The 17,639-nt window shown below is 38.5% G+C and overlaps 1 protein-coding gene across 1 annotated transcript in view; it reads right to left on the reverse strand.

Annotated features, from left to right (window-relative positions):
- The window catches only part of PTPRT (protein tyrosine phosphatase receptor type T), a 3,212,182-nt gene that overhangs the window by 1,691,415 nt on the left and 1,503,128 nt on the right, over positions 1–17,639 (reverse strand). The window contains exon 6 of the mRNA XM_044089009.1: positions 14,110–14,336. Within this exon, the coding sequence (XP_043944944.1) occupies positions 14,110–14,336 (227 nt within the window). The remainder of the gene's footprint in view (positions 1–14,109; positions 14,337–17,639) is intronic.

Consider the following 17,639-nt stretch of genomic DNA (forward strand, 5'->3'; position numbering starts at 1 on the left):
GCAGATCCAATGTTTTATACAAAAATTACCCTGAGGTACAAATCTCAAGTTCTTAGAAACAATTGTATATGTTATTTTTGATAGAAATTAACTAATCTGTTTTTTTTTGTTTCTGGTCTACATAATGAATTGGGATAATGAGATGGCCATATGGAAAGTGTCGTTTATCTACTGTATTTTAGAGCATTGATGTATTTTCTGTTAAAATGATAATCTGGAAAGTATTTTAATAAAAAATATATAAAAATAAAAAATAATTTCTGCTTCAACAAGTATCTTACTCCAGACATTTACTGATAACATTAGCAAGTCATCCTTTCCTTTTCTTTCTGTATAAATATGTTGAAGCCAGAGGTATGGTAATCGTTCACCACCCATTAAAATGTTCTTATTAAAGTTTAGCTACAGTGCAAGTAGAACAGCTTGTAACATCAAAAAGGGAATGAGAGCCCCTATCATAACATTCAAGCAAATGTGACATAACCTATAATTTACAAGTAAAATGGGACAACAGCCTATTATAAAGGTTACCTTTAAAGTGAAATTATATAGCAATAACCCAAAGCCAACTGTGGGTAAATCCAGCATTATCCACACCCAGAAGTGGGTTATTGCTATTATACAATGACATTATTTAAGAAAAATAATAATTACTTTTCTTAAATAATGACATTGTATAATGCCTCCTTGCTGCCCATCCGCCGCTGTCTGTTATCTGTGGCAGTTCTGATGTACTGCGCATGCGAAAGCCTACGCAGTACATCAGAGCTGTGGGCAAAAGCAACGGAGATCTTCTCCGTTGCTTTTTACTGTTTCGCTATGTTAAATGGGTTTAACATAACGAGACAGTTTTAAAGAAAGCAACGGAGAATCTCCGTGCTTATTTTAAAGCTGTCTCACTATGTTAAATGGGTTTAACATAGTGAGACAGTTTTGATAAAAGCAACGGAGAAAGCAAGATCTCCGTTGCTTTTTACACACTGTGTCACTATGTTAAAGGAGTTTAACATAGCGAGACAGCTTTAAAACAAAGCAAGGGACATCTCCGTTGCTTTTTTTAAACCTGTGTCACTATGTTAAACTCCTTTAACATAGCGAGACAGTGTTTTAAAAAAGACTTATACTAATGGAAAAAGTCCGGGTGACCGGACCTTTTTCCATTAGTATAAGTCGATTTACAACGTGTACGCTGGCCAAACAGCGTGCACATTTTAGAATATTAATGGGGGGTCATGGTATAATAATTAGCAAGCTACATATATTGCTTTGCACTCATAAAATTTTCAAACTACAAAAAATGAAAAAATACATTCTCCGTTTTAAACTTCTACGTTTCATCAATGCAGCTCAGTTTATACAATATATACGTTACATTTTAAGGCTGTGTTGCATTAATATGGTATGATACAATATGACTTTCTTTATTCTAACTTTTAACCAAGTCTCAGGGTGTGAGTATTCACCCTTATCCAGCAAATTCAACATTTTAAAACTTGAATATAAGCTGCTTAAAGTTAAATATCCTGAACTAGATAATTTCACTTACAACACTGTTTATATCTCAAACAAATTTTATTGGGTTTATGCATGTACAGGTTTCTGAACAGTATTGCTATGCAGGATAAAATTTACAGTGATTTGATTTCTCTTTTCAACAATACTGGTTTGGTATTACTTAAGTTATTGATTAAACACAATAACAGTGAAATTACAGAGCTGAACACACAAATTATGCTTTTGGATGAAAGTATTCAGAATCATTCATCTTTTGTCAATTGTCAGTCTTTGCATGAAGGGATTTCCTTCAAGGTTCACAGACATGTTGCCATGGTTACCAACAAGAAGTATACTAAATCAGTCCATGATACCACTTACAAAAACAATGTTGCTTCTCCTATTCCAGGTGGCGATAAGTTTAAATTGGTGAAAAATGGAATAACTTTTAATTTTAATAATCAGCAAAGCCAAGTTGCTGTTAGCGTTAGGAAAGAACACAGTTTCATCTATCTCTAATGAGACAGACTTTACATTGCTTCCATGCGGGTCCGCTAAAATAGCTAGCATTTCTGAATATCATCACATGAACAACTTCAGTTCTAATAATTCCGAAACTCTAACAAACCACTTTTTCACCTATATCAACAGACTGAAATTGCAACAAACAATTACCATTTCCAACATCAATGGTCAGTTCAAACACGAAAGTGAAAAATAAGTAAAAGAACAGAAGATGAGAAGAAGTGCAAGACTAAGGCTCTTTACTTGAAAGAAGTTGCTAGACAAAAGGCAGAATAAATGTAGTAGAATATACCTGGAAATATAAAGTGAGGCCTGTGTCTTCATTTTATACATGCAGTTTCAGTAACAGAAAAGTTTTAGATAACCTTCAGGCTAAGCATGAGGCATGCAGGAATAACAACTCTCAAGGGAAAACTATGTGCTTTTCTGAAGAAAATGCTACGTGCTTTATCAGTGAAATTTGGAGATTTTGCAGACAGAGAACAGACTATTTAGGCACCTGAAATAGTAAGTATTGTTTGGCTGGTACACGGCCTGGAAATCAAGCTTGACGGGGTAGGTACAGCTACCAGAGATAAATTACCGAACGAGACGCAATATAAAATACATGTTTGAAAATAGAGCACTCATTTATGTTTCTGTTCAAGACTTCTTCAGATACCCTCATACCTACAGCTATTTGACATACTATGCTGCTATATTATCAGTTTGAGTGTGCTGTTGTGACATTTATACATATTGCTATTATACGCTGAAGCTCACTATACTACTACAAAATAAACTACGATTATCACTAATCCAGTGGAAAAGAACTCTTCCTTTTTACAAAGAGGACAATGGAATTGCTTACTACTTTTCCTGTTTTCAGTGCAAGAAGGTCTTGTCTATTAGACAATCATTTAGAAGTTTTAAACAAAGGTTTCTCTTTCATTCCTTCTGTTTGTGCAAATTTAGTTGATGTGTTAGTTTAAAACTGTTCATAAGAAAGTTAAATTTACAATACATTTTGAAAGATGTTTCTCACTTTAATTCATACGACAGTTTTTTATTTAGAAAAATAATTACTTTAAATCCAGTTTTGCTTAGTACATTTAAAATTTTCAGTGATGTTTGTGAGAGTGAAATTAGAAATCTTTTTTTCACATTTTTTCTAAGTAGTTTAAAATGGGAGGCATTATATAAGTTACTTAACCATAGTTTCGTCCATGTTACAGATGCTGGCAAAGGTATCGGTGTCATAATAATGGATGTTGAACATTATAATTACAAGATTTCCGAGTTACTTTATGGCACACATTGTTATAAAAATGTCTCAGAAAGTTTGTATCTAGTTGTTATAAGAAGACTGATTATTGTCTTTTAGATTTGGTTCATCTGGGTTATACTAATTTCAAATTATTTGGATTTTTTTAAAGTTGAACATTCTAAATTGGGGTAGATCTTCTGCATTCCTAAGATTAACAAAGATAAATGTGATCCACTCTTTTGTCCAATTGTTGCTGCTGACTTTGGTAAAACTGAGTCTATTTCTATTTATTTAGGTTATTTATTGAACCCAGTTATTCAAAACACTAATATACCCTTGGGTCTGTTTGGATCTGTTAAAGAATTATAAGGTTTTAGTTTCTGAGACATTTTTTAGTTGCAGTCAATGCTCAAACATTATATATATCGATTATACAAGATGTTGGCGTTGAATATATTAGAAAGTATCTTACAGCTTTTTTCCAACTTGGTAATCATCTCATAAACAATGGTTTATGTTACTTGAAATTGTTTTAGCCAACATTCTTTTAAACAATGAAAATGTTCACCAACAAAAAGGGGTAGGAATGGCTGTCTGGATAGCACCTGCTGTTGCAATTTGATATTAAGCTGGTGGGAACATAATTTTATTATGAAAAATTGTTTCTTTAAGTATGTATGTTTCTACATTTATTACACCAATGATTTGGTTTAATTTTGAACAGTGATTTAAATGACTTTCTGGTGTTTTTAGAGTAAATTAACAGCAGTAAATGCTTTCCTTCCTTTTCTGTTAGCAGTAATGGTGAGACAGTTAATTTTCTGGATTTAAAACTTACTATTAATAAATCTAATTGCTGTTTTCATAGTAACATTCACAGGAAAGAGAAATTTATAAATAATTACTTATGCAGCACTAGTCAACATCCACTTTTTTAAATATATTATCATTTATGGACAGATTGTTAGACTTAGTAGATTAATTAGTGATGACACTGATTACATAATACAAGTAATTACACTTAGGCTATTGTTTATAGAGAGGAGATATATTAAGAAACATTTTATAATATTATTCTTGAGGCCAAAGCTTGAGTGTCCAGGTTTACTCCAAGCCTTATATGCAGTTTCACACCTAAGATTCATGATTCTAATTAACCTACTAATAACAGGGATTTTCCATTGCCAATCAGTTTGGATATGACTAACCTTAGGACTATTTCAACTAATAATTGGAAAACTGTTACAGGCAACAAGGACTTGTGTGATGCACAGTTTGTAAATGGATTCTTAATAATGATTTTATGAAGAGGGGCAATGCAGCATTTCTTTCTTTCATTTCTGGTTATTTTGGTACTTAGCCTTGCATGCAGTGTAGTTCATGTAGATTTATTAATGTTGGCTATAGTGTTGTTCTTAAGCATGCAAAGAAATCATTAGTAGTCATAAATATGACTGCAACACTGAACATATTGTTTATCTCGGTCCCTGTTGTTTGTGTGAAGCTTTCTATGTGGGTAAATCCACTAGAAAGCTTTCACATAGAATATGAGAATGCAAGTTTGCTATAAAACAAAGATGTCAGTAACATGTTAGCCAAACATTCTTTGGTATATATGGATTTCAAAAAAAATGTGATTTTCTTTTTGTTCTTGATCATTTAAGAGTCACTACATGTTCAGGAGATATAAATTAATGACTTGAAGCTAATATGGTAAAATGGCAATAATCGTTAGTGACAGATTAGCTACCAGGTTTAAGTGAGAGATTCTGCCCTAGGGCCTATACAAGCCTAGCCATAAGAATTCCCTGGATATTTCTTCCCACAATATTTACTTCCCTGGACCCCTGTCTAGCAGGGCAACTGACATGATCCCTGGGGTGAATTTCCTATCTCCCATCCAATCGGCAAGGTTCCTTTTGAAGAGGGTCAATGAGGTGCTCTGCTTGACATGTATGGGGAGTCTATTCCAGAGTATGGAGAGTCTCTGGGTTAGACACCTATCCCCCCAGCATGTTTTGTTCATTGTGATGACAAGATTTAGATCCCTGGAGCATGTGGCTCTGAGGGATTGGGATTTCTTTGGAGCATGTCTAACAGCTCAGGGTTTGACATGGCCTTGTATGTTAAGCAGAGATCGCCTCTGAGTAGATGATATGCCACAGAGAATAGCTGGAGTTTTTTAGACAGTCAGCATAGGGTATCTGCTTTAGGCCTGTGATTCTTTTAGTGAGGTATTTCTGTGGCCTTTCCAGCTGTTGCAGATGTCTTGGAGGTACATACCAAATGGGGCATTGTACTCTATAATGGATCTAATGAGGGATGAGTACAGTGGGACAATGACCTCCTTTTCTCTGGATGAAAAGCACTTAGTGATGAGGTGTGACACACAGAAGGATTTCCTAACTGTTGTGGTGATGTGGTTATCGAAGGTGAGACCACTGTCCACCTGTGTCCCTAAGTCTCTCATCAAACCTTCGGTGTTTAGTGTACTGCCACCTATGTGGTAATTCATGGGTACATGTTTTTTCCCAAAGGGGATACCTATACATTTCTTGGCATTAAGCCTGAGCCCATGACTTTGGCACCAAGCATCTGTTTCTGTAAGGCCATTTTGTAGAATATCTACACATAGGCACCGGAAGCTGTTGAAGACTGGGGAGGGGTGAGAGGGGCACTTAGTGATCTAAAAAGGGCAATTTTTTTAACTATTTACTACCACAGCATAGGTTCACTTGGATGACATTTTAAGCTTAGCCAATTCCTTTTTGGTGCTTGAAATAACTTTTTCTGATTGGTCTTATTAGTATGGCTGATAATTGTGTATTAGCCCTAGTGAGAATAACTGTAATCATACCATAGATAATTTCAGGGAACCCATGTAAGGGATGCAGCATTTAAGAACTGTCTGTGTCCATTAGTGGCATGAGGGGCAATCCTGGAGTACATTTTCGATTACCCATCCTTAGATCCAAGTTGCATTTGAATATGGATAGATGAGCTTTGTTTTACTTTTATGGAGAGTCTATCTGGAACAGTGGTAGCCTCTGTGATATATATCCATCTCTCCACAACATCAATTTAGATACCTGGACTCAGTATTCCTGATGCCATTTGACTTGCTGATGTTCAGTAGGTCCATTTGTATTAGGTCGGAGGATGCCTTGTATGCAGGACATGTCACCTCTAAGCACTCTGTGGGATACTGAGTATAGTAATCTTTGAGGTGGTCCATGCAGGACCTTTTGTTTAGGACTTGTATCCTTTTAGAAAGGATCTCTGAAGGTGTTCCAGTTGTTGCATGGGGCTGGACAGATACATGCCAAAGTGGGCATTATACAAAATGATTGACCTAATGAGAGCTTTGTAGAGAGGGACAACATCTTTAGATCTATTCACAATCAATTAGTTTATAAGCTGTGCAATATAGAAAGGCTTTCTTATGACTCTGGGCACATGTTAGTCAAAAGTTAGGTCACCGTACCCACAAATTCCCAAACGCCAAATAATTGGGTTAGTTCTCAGAAGTCATTGTCTTGATTTTGACACCAGTTATTATTTGGGGCAAACCTTCCTGCATTTTGGTGAAGTCATTTAGGGATTCAGTAACTGCTCCTAGCTTGCAGTCATCTCAAACTTGGCTGGCCAAAGCCCTTTGGTATTTCCTTTTACGTTTGAAATGTATATTCCAAACAAAGTCTCAGCACTGAACCCTGGGGGACTCCATTGATGACTAGTCTCTTCCCCTATTTTGATCTCTTGCATCCTGTGAGCAAAGTTGGCAATCCAGCAAGTGTTTGCTTCTTACACTATTCATCTTTTGTACTATATCAGAGTAGGGGATTGTGTCAAAAGGCTTGGCCAGGTCAAGGTAATGTGGTATGAATTGTTTTATCTTCATCCATTGCTTTGGTAACAAGAGTAAAGCTTAAAATTTGCCCATGATTTTGAACCTTTCAGACTTTCCTCTGGGCTTTTTTCAAACACATTTTTAGGGCCATGCATACATGTATTCATTCTTTGATTCACCTTCCTGATTGTATTATATTGTATTCCTTGTATAATATAGCACCAGTTGTTAAAATGCATTTTACATTTGTAGTTTTGAACAGTCTTCTAGTAAGCAATGAAACAAAATGTATGGACCAATAATGACAAAACTACCCATTTCAGAAAATGTCAACCATAAAAGGCCATTTAAAGTTCTTGCATTACAATCCACCAATATAAGTAAATATGCAAAATGTCTGCAGAAGTCATCTAAATAATTCCACATTAAAGGGATCTCTAACTAATGAAAAGGTTGCTGCTAGGAAACAACTTTATATCTCATGTTTCATCTACAAATAAAATGGCTGTTGCCCTTGAAGAATAAATTGCCTATGCTACATTAAAAATGATAAGCAAGTAACATTGCAATAGGGAATGGATGGCAAACTGAAACATGTTCATAGTTACTAGGTAACTCCTCCAAAGGAGGACATTCACAGGACTGCAGCATCCACTCCCTTTAAAGTACAACACAGTACAGTACCAACAATCCATCTGTATACTGTGAGAGTAGAAACTCTCATGCCTTCTGCATCAAGAGGAAGGCCACTACCTGTTGTGCTACTAACAATGCAGACAGAGTTGGAATAAGTAGCACCAAATTTTTCTTCCCCTGAAGCTCTCAGCTCCTTCTAAAATTTGTTTATTTTACGAGGAAATTCCAATTTGGAACAAAGCCAATTTTCAGCAGAAGCAAATGGAGAAATGCTCCAGATGCATGTCTTTGTAATGTGGGAGAAAAGCAGAGCACTTAGAGGAAACCCACACACAAGGCACCCCAGCCAAGAATCACACCAGAGAACCTCTTGCTGTATGGCAAGAACACTACCACTGCACCATCCAGTTGACACAACTAAATCTATCAATTTCACAGCAGAAGAAATCTGGAAAAAAGCCAAAATTTATTTGGGGAGGGCAAAGGACCAAAACTAGGGACACATTTTAAATATTACTTGTATAATCTTAGAAAGTTGCTAAAATAGTGTTTGTGTTACCATGCATTTCCAGAAAAGATAGGAAGATTGAAACTTAAAGGGCTATCATTATTTAGTGAATTCTGTTCTCACTGATTTTCCAGAAAACAAAAATTTTAAGAGGAACAGACCAAAAGTATGAGCCAAATGTTCTGTGAAAATCTTATAAACTCACCTCCCTGAATCACAAGTGGTGGTGTGGGTAGGGAAGAATACAGGCTGTTGTCCCTGAGGTTCAGGATTTGAACCTGGGTAATTCTAACCACCTGTAGGGATCACTTTTTTTCCACAATCACCCAACTTCCCTTTCTGAAGAGTAGCAATTTTTGGATGGAGTACACGTATGAAACTGGAGTGGAATAAGTTTAAAGAAAATCTGGTCACATTAATGTATCCAGCTAATTTCTCTCACTCATGCTACTGGCAGACAAGAAGAATGGTCATTTAAGTAGGATCAAACTATAGTGTACATAATATGCATACACACTTTGATAGACTCCCCTCCTGATCAAATACATTTCTGAGTTATTTCTCTTCTGTTTGGCTGTGTTCATGAGAAATTATTTCTAGGGTAATATACTCCAGCTTGTCACATACAAGCAGACACACACCCATAAACGCACACTGCTCCTGTCAACCAGACTAACAAGAATTTCAATTATATCAAGTGACATCAGGGATGAGTTGCTATCACAAACTCCATTGCAGTGAATAATGACTTTATGAGTACATTTCTCATATTTGAATTATGATCAGCTGCGAGAAATTCTGGTTATGGTAGTGTAGTTCAGATTACCTCTCCCTTTCTCTCTTCTTCTTTCCTCTGTCTATCACCCTGTGCTTCTCTAAAATAAGAGTCTTCTTTTGTCCTGATACAACAGGAATTCTTCATAATTCATCCATCTTCTTAGAATAAATGTTGTCCTCCATAAACAGCATGCCACCATCCAGGAGTTCAAAGCAAGCATTTACACACTTCCAAAGTAATAATTAAATACCTGATACCATATTAGTGAATATATTCATAATATTCTGGGTTTTCATATCTAAAGATTTATCATTCATGGATTTAGTTCATATACTTTTATAATCATTAACTTGCTTACTTAATTTGTTAACCAGATATCTCAGATTCATTTATATCAGAGACCTTTGGGAGAAAAACTCTGGTTGCAGAGTAATACTAAAACTTAAGTTAAAATAAATGATTTCGTCCCTGACATCTACTTACACACACACACACACACACACACACACACACACACACACAACTTGGTTATGGAAAGCCAAATTGCTCATTATTTAACTGTATAAAATATTTAAACAGATTTGTTGATTACATACAAAGACTGACTCTTCACCCTTCACACACTACTGATTATTAATGCACTTGAATGGTTTGTGGTGTTTGTTTTTGGTGCGGTGTGTCTCTCTCTCACTTACTCTCACACACAAAAATGCATGCATGCATGCACGCACACACACACACACACAACCATAAACAACGGACCTGCAGCTACTTACATAAAGAACGGACCTGCAACTACTTACTTACATAAACAACAGACCTGCTTACTTACATAAACAGACCTGCTTACTACTTACATAAACAATGGATCTGCTTACTTACATAAACAATGGACCTGCAGCTACTTACTTACATAAACAATGGACCTACAGCTACTTACTTACATAAACAATGGACCTGCAGCTACTTACTTACATAAACAATGGACCTGCAGCTACTTACTTACATAAACAACAGACCTGAAGCTACTTACTTACATAAACAATGGACCTGAAGCTACTTACTTACATAAACAATTAACCTGCTTACTTAAAGAATGGACCAGCAGCTACTTACATAAATGGACCGGCAGCTTCACATTATATAAATGGACCTGCAGTCCTGCAGCTTTATAAAATGGAACATTTCTTACCGAGCGGGCTTAGCAGCAGCAATGAAGTGATACGCGCACTTTTGTTTTAAAGTCACATTAGCATGCAATGCACACATGAATCCTCCATTGGGCCCTCCTTAAAGAAAAACTCTATGGTCTTGCAGCTGTAAAAAGTGTTGGGGGGTACTCCCTCCCCCTCGCTCTATGGTTACTGTGCCTATGTATCTACATCATTTGGGGGATTCAATAATGGCTCCCAGTTTGCAGTCATCTGCGAACTTTGTTAGCCAGAGTCCCTTAGTGTTGGCCAGTACTTCAGAGAAGTAGATGCCAAACAAGAGTGGTCCCGGGACTGAACCCTGAGGTACTCCACTTGTCTGGAGATGGATTTAGAGCTGGCTACTTTTACAGTCAGGGTTCTGTCAGTAAGCCAGTTGGCAACATATCGAGTGATGTAGGCATTTATGTCCAGCTTAGTAAGTTTATCTATGATTCCAGAGTGGGGGATGGTGTCGAAGGCCTTGGCAAGGTCCAGCTAGGCAGTGTGGACCACCTTACCCACAGCTCTGGAGACTGATTTGAAGAAGTCAATCAGGTTCAGGAGACAAGATCAGCCGCTCACAAACCCAAACTGGGAGGGTTCTAGTGTTTGAAGGTTGCCAATGTCTTTGTTTATAAGTTCCATGATAATGCATTCCATGCCCTTGCAGATTACGCTCATCAGACTGATGGGATGGTAGTTCCCGGATCCAAGGTGGATCTTCCCTTGTGGAGTGGGATAACTGTAGCTGTGTGCCACTCAGTGGGCACGAAGCCTGAGGTGAGGCTATGATTAAACATGACACTTAGGTGAGGTGCAAGTTAATTTTGTAATTCATGTAGTACACAGCCCGGGATGTCATCTGGTCCCATGGATGATGTATTCTTTACTTTGGATAGTATGTTTTCTACCTGTGTGGCCATGATTACCAGAATTTGCCAATCTTTTGGTATTGAGATGGGCCCTTTAGGGAGTGAGAGGGGGGTGAATTTGTCACTAAATCGATCTGCCAGGTTATTGGCAATATCCTTGAGATCACTATATTTAAAGCTATTCTGTTGTAGCTCAGAGCAGATCTGAGCATTGCCATTTAGATTCTTGACATAACTATAGAATGCCTTGTGGTTGTCTTTGGAATCTTTGGCAATTTTATTTTCTTAACTAGCTTTGGAGGATTTTATGAGGGATCTCAGCTTCTTACTGAGGCTGGTAAGGGAGTTTTTTGCATCCTGAGAGTTTCCTCTTTTCTGCAACAGTTTCTTCTTTCTGTTGTATAGTTTGTTTATGGCAGTGTACCACCAGATTTGCTTCCTTTTTTGGGAGGAGTGTGTCTTGGCTCTATTTGGGATGGCATGATTCATGCATGAGTGGATGTGCTCGTAGAGTGCCTTAGTGTAGGATTCAGTAGTCGAACTTTCAGCTCCCGTCTGAATGGGTGTCATGAAGTTTGTCACTTCTGACTCGAGTAGCATGAAGTTGGCTTTGGAGAAGTTTTTTACGGATGTTTCCTTACTGGGGGGGTGGGGGTGAGATGTGGATGTCAATGGTGATTTGCTTATGGTCAGACCTGACCAATGAGGGGGTGACCACTGGTGAGGAGCATCTATCTCCCATGTTGGTAATGACCAGGTCTAGGATACTGGAGCCCCTGGTGGGACAATGGTTTAGTTGATCCAGGGCACTGGAATATATGAATTCCAAGAACCGTTGGGAAAAGGTGTTAGTACCCAAGTAGTTTTCCCAGTTAATGGCAGGGTAGTTGAAATCACCCAGTATTAGGGTGTTTGGTTGTATCTTAATATTTTCCAGTATGTTTAGAAAGGTGTAGTGAGAATTTTGGAGCATGGTGGGGGATCTGTAGCAAGCTACAGTTTGGACTGCAGTCTTGCCAAGTGTTAGTTGCACCTGGAGAATTTCAGATGCATTGTGTTGGGCAACTAGCCTGGAGGTGTAAATATCCTTGGTGAATATGGACACTCCTCCACCTTTAGTGTTTCGGTCTTGGTTTGGTGGCCAAAAGTGTGGTAAGACTTGTAGCCTGGTATTGCATGGGTGCTCTCTAGAGCCTTGAACCAGGTCTCAGTTACTACACAGATATCGATGTCCTCCATTTTTAGGAGTGCCCCGAGAGAGAGAGCATTTTGAGGTTCAGACTTCCACCATTGAGTAGCATTACCTTCAGATTTTGCATGCTTGTATCTGTTACGGTGGTGTTGTCCTTTGAACCTTGCCTAAAAAAGGCACTACAGGGGGTAGCAAGAGCTTTAGACAGTAACCTGAATCCCAGGGATGACAGTTGCAGACCATCTCTGGCAAAGCATCGTGGTTTGTCGATCATGTCTTCCCAGGCAGACAGATACTGGATCCCCTTTGAATGACACCAGAAGCTTAGCCAATTATTGAAGTCAATCATTTGTCCTTATACTGTGGTATCATTCTGGGCGAAGGCAGGATGCTACTCATGGCTAGGGTCATACCTGCCTGGGCCACATGATCCAAGAGCTCTTTCATGTCTCTTTTCATGTAGTCCAGGGAGGTATGTCTCAAGTCATTCACTCCAACATGGACAATGACAGAGTCATATTTGTACTTGTTGTGGAGTGACTTGAATAAATGCGTTATGTGGCGGATCCTGGCACTCAACAGGCAGTTGACTGTAATTTTCTCCTTGTTCAGCCTGGTGAGTGGGACATCAGTGTGCCTGACTATAGAGTCACCTATGACTAAAGTGTTGGGTACATTGTCTTGCTTTAGGGGCTGTTGTTGGGTGGCACACTGGTGTTGTGAGCTATGTGTCACTTTGGTTGTGACTGGTGTTTGTTTGTGTTTCAGGTTCGGAGGTCCTTGTTGCTTGGGCAGGTTAATGTTAAGGGCCTCCGCATATGTGGGTTTAATGTTGCTATGTGTGGGAGTTGATGGTGTGGGTTTTGAAGGGCTATGTGTTGCTTGATGTGTAGTGCAGGTGTTAAACCTTCTCCTCTTGACTGTCTAGCACAATCTTGGCTGGAAAGAGCTTTGCTTCCAGTTTGCTATGTAAGTGCATCTCTCGCAGGTTGTAGTGTTGGATGGTAGGAAGAGAGGGTTGTCTGTGTACATGAGGCAGTTGCTGCATTGCTCCAGTATGCCCAGATTCACCAGGTGGACAGGAGAAATCACCGGAAGCTGACCCTTGGACATGCCTGTTTAGGTGCTTTTTTTGTAAAGTACAAGAGCTGTTTTCTCTTACCTTTGCAAGGTACTTTGCAATTGTAGGCTGTTTAGTGCCTACGATTAATTTCTCCTTATTGACAAGGAGAGTGGAGTGTTTGTATCAGTTTAAGCCTTCCTAGTGCTTTCCAGCAGGTTTTAGAGCAAGTGCTAGTCACATGGGTTCAGATTTTAGTGCTACTACTGTGAAACCAGCTATTTCTAAGGGAAAATTTGAAGAGCACATTTTCTGGCACCTGGAATAGTTTAACCGTAGCCCTGTGGTGCTGCACAATACGAAAAATGTGCAAACACATGCATTTTTAAGCCAGAAAGTTGAAAGGGATAGAAATCAGCCCAATATCACAGCTGGCAGTAAGTCAATCTCTCTGCAGCACCTTGAGCAACAGGTATATCTGATTTAAAACACTGGCTTTTAAAGGCAGAGTAAGCAGAAACAAGACTAATTATCCAGTCAACAATAACAGTTGCAGGAATGTTACAAGCCAGATTAAACCAGTCTTGTTTAATTTCTGCCACAAATAAAACAGACAGGCCTCTAGACAAAAGATTTCTCTGCAAACTGGGGGTCAACACTAACAGATATTCTGCTCTATCACATAACTAAAAGGAGAATAACAGTATGAAGACCACCACGATAATGCAGCAAAAACAACTTCTTTATTTAGGTACAAACAAAGATGAAGCTTTCACGATGACTGTGCGCTTCTTCAGATCTATATGATATATAGATCTGAAGAAGCGTGCCAGACGCGGAAAGCGCATCTTATGTTTGTACCTAAATAAAGAAGTTGTTTTTGCTGCATTATCGTGGTGGTCTTCATACTGGTGTTCTCTACGATATTTACTTGGTTTTAGTGGTGAAGACCTTTGGAGGCTAGCTGAGGTTGTGTATATACCTAAAAGGAGAATAAAAAACAGTTGTACAGATTATAGAAATATTAAATCAAAGGTTCAGATGATAAATGAAAATAAACTCATATCTTTTTTCAATATCACAGCTGGCAGTAGGTCAGTCTCTCTGTAGCAGCCTGAGCAACAGGTATACCTGTTTTAAAACACTGGCTATTAAAGGCAGAGTAAACAGAAACCAGACCAATTATCCAGTCAACAATAACAGTTGCTGTAATGCTTCTAGCCAGATTAAACCAGTCATGTTTAATTTCTGACACAAATAAAACAGATAGACCTCTAGACAAAAGATTTCCATGCAAACAGGAGTTCAACACAGATATTCAACTCTATCATACATCAAAAAGGAGAATAAAAAACAGTTGTACAGATTACAGAGATATTAACTCAAAAGTGCAGATGATAAATGAGAATAAACTCATCTTTTCTCAATATCACAGCTGGGAGTAGGTCAGTTTCTCTGCAGCAGCTTGAGTTCATTATGTATTTGTAATCAGTTATTACTTTTATCAATATTTTTGGGTCAAATTTTACAAGAATGGTATAGCTGAGTTTTCATGTGTATTTTATACTCTGCTACAGGCCCCATGAAGACTCAGTATCTCTCCAACCTAACACCACTCTTAAGTATTCAACTGCGGTACCACCTTTAACATTCTTGTAAGAAAAGCGCAGTCCGGGTCTGACCTGTCTGCAAACAGCTACAGTTAACTTTGAGTATGTGTCTACCTGTTTGAGTCAATATTCATTTTCCCCTGGAGAGCACTCTGCTTTGGCTTGTAAGCAGCTCCCCCACCACACACACACACACACACACACACACACACACACACACACACACACACACACACACACACACACACACCTTCCATTTTCTCTTATTCCCTTCTGTTAGCAAATAGTATCCATAACTGATCAATACTGTGTGTTTGTTAATTTAAACTATTCATTTTAATGTTAATTTAAACCACCAGACCACTAAGATCCAGCAGCAAAAATCACTTGCAGATCACTAAAGCCAATAACTCTGCTGGTGAAGCACTATTCTTTTGCGCCATAGCCAAATTATGGAACTCACTCCCACCCACAATTACCTCCATGCCATCATGCACCCAATTCAAAACTTTACTAAAAGTGCAACTAAAAACATGCTGGCTATGCCCTTGCAACTCCCACTCTAATATCATCCACCCCATCCAACCACTACCTTTCTTTCAACTCCACTAACGACCTTGATTATAGCAAGCTCAGATGCTCATAAGCCAGTACTTATTATACAGCACAAACTTATTCTTCTTGTAACATTTGTTAATGTCTGGTATGCACTTCACAGATAAAGATTCTAGTTGTCTACTGATGTACTATGTACTTCATCTGTAAATATGTTGTAAGTAATTGCTATGTAAATTGTTAATCACTATGTAATCCAATGTAACTACTGTGTGTTTATTTTAACTGTGGAGCTTTTCTCCCTGGGCCTCCGCTGAAAATGGATTACGTCCAGTCGGACACTCCTGGTCAACAAATTTAAATAAATAAACTATGACCACAGTAGCCTACTGATACAAGGTTATCCTGTTTTTCCGCCTGAGAAATGAAGAAATTACTTACAGTTTCAGAGCAGTCCTTGGTCAATTGTGATTGTTTCTTAACACATACTTGTCTTTGCTTTGGCTCATTAGCAGCAGTACAAAGAACTGCCTGCTCACATCCTTGTTCTCCCCTCCCCCTTCCCTGTTTATTACCTTAAGACAATCCCAAGTTAATAAATATTACCTGTGGCAGGCACCATTTGTAAAACTACAATCCACTATGCTACAGGCCCCATGAAGGCTCAGTCTCTCTCCAGTAAGTGTTTTACAACTGTAAATGCCTATTTATGTTGAATTGTATTAGACATTTTACAACTGTATATCTTTATGTTGAATTGTGTTAGACATCTAATATGATTTATGCTTTATTATTGGATGTTACTATGGCATGCTAGCATTTGTATGCACCAATATGATTTTAATATAATAGTATGTATGGTCTATTTGCATAGCTGCACCTTGTTCACTAATGTTATTCATGGAATTGTGTTGTGTGTAGACAGCTCATACTAGTGTCTAAATTATTTCTATATAATTGTGCTGTTACTGGTGGATAGAATCACATTAGAGAACCACGACAGATTGCTGCTCGCTATATTTTTATCTGTGACTGCATAACTGTCTGGGTTTTTTTTTTCTAATGTTCTTCCAATTGGGTCAGTTTCTGCATATACTAAGTAGTTGGTGCATGGCATTGTCCTGCATGCGGTAGCTATTTGCTCAGTTTGTTTTTTTGTAATCTTTGTAATATATCTTTACCATCTCAAAAGTGCTTACTCCTCTCTGTACTCTTCTTTTCTAAACCTAACACCACTCTTAAGTATTCAAATTAGAACCACCTTTAACATTCTTGTAAGAAAAGCGCAGTCTGGGTCTGAACTGTCTGCAAACAGCTACAGTTAACTGAGTATGTGTCTACCTGTTTGAGCCAATATTCATTTTCCCCTGGAGAGCACTCTGCTTTGGCTTGTAAGCAGTCCCCCCCACACCACACACACACACACACACACACACACACACACACACACACACACACACACACACACACACACACACACACACACACACACACACACACATCTTCCACTTTCTCTTATTCCCTTCTGTAAGCAAACAGTATCCATAACTGATCAATACTGTGTGTTTGTTAATTTAAACTATGACCACAGTAGCCTACTGATACAAGGTTATCCTGTTTTTCCACCTGAGAAATTAAGAAATGACTTACAGTTTCGGAGCAGTCCTTGGTCAATTGTGATTGTTTCTTAACACATACTTGTCTTTGCTTTGTGATTGTTTACAGCCCCCTCATACGAGCAACTAACTAGGGTCTCTACCCACTTCACTCCCCACCCTTCCCCCTATACCCTCCCGCCCCCAGTGGTCCCACCTTTATTGCACTCAAACCCCTCCCATCTTTCCAGTAGCCAACCACAGCGCTAACCCAACACTACCTCCTCCATCTTCCCCCTATCACACCTCCTCAACTAACATGTACAAGCATACCTTTTCTATGCTCACTGCATGCACTCTCCTTGCATATCTTACATCCTACCAAAACTCCATCATTCCCCCACCCGACCACTACCATTGTACTACTACTCACACCACCACTCATGTCTCACCCACACTCAGCTCCCCTCCCACCAGCTCAAGAACCATCCCTATGCACCCCCCACATATTCTACCAACTAAATT

Source organism: Protopterus annectens, chromosome 12.part0 (genome assembly GCF_019279795.1).
Source record: "Protopterus annectens isolate FY-2018-M chromosome 12.part0, PAN1.0, whole genome shotgun sequence".
NCBI lineage: Eukaryota > Metazoa > Chordata > Ceratodontiformes > Protopteridae > Protopterus > Protopterus annectens.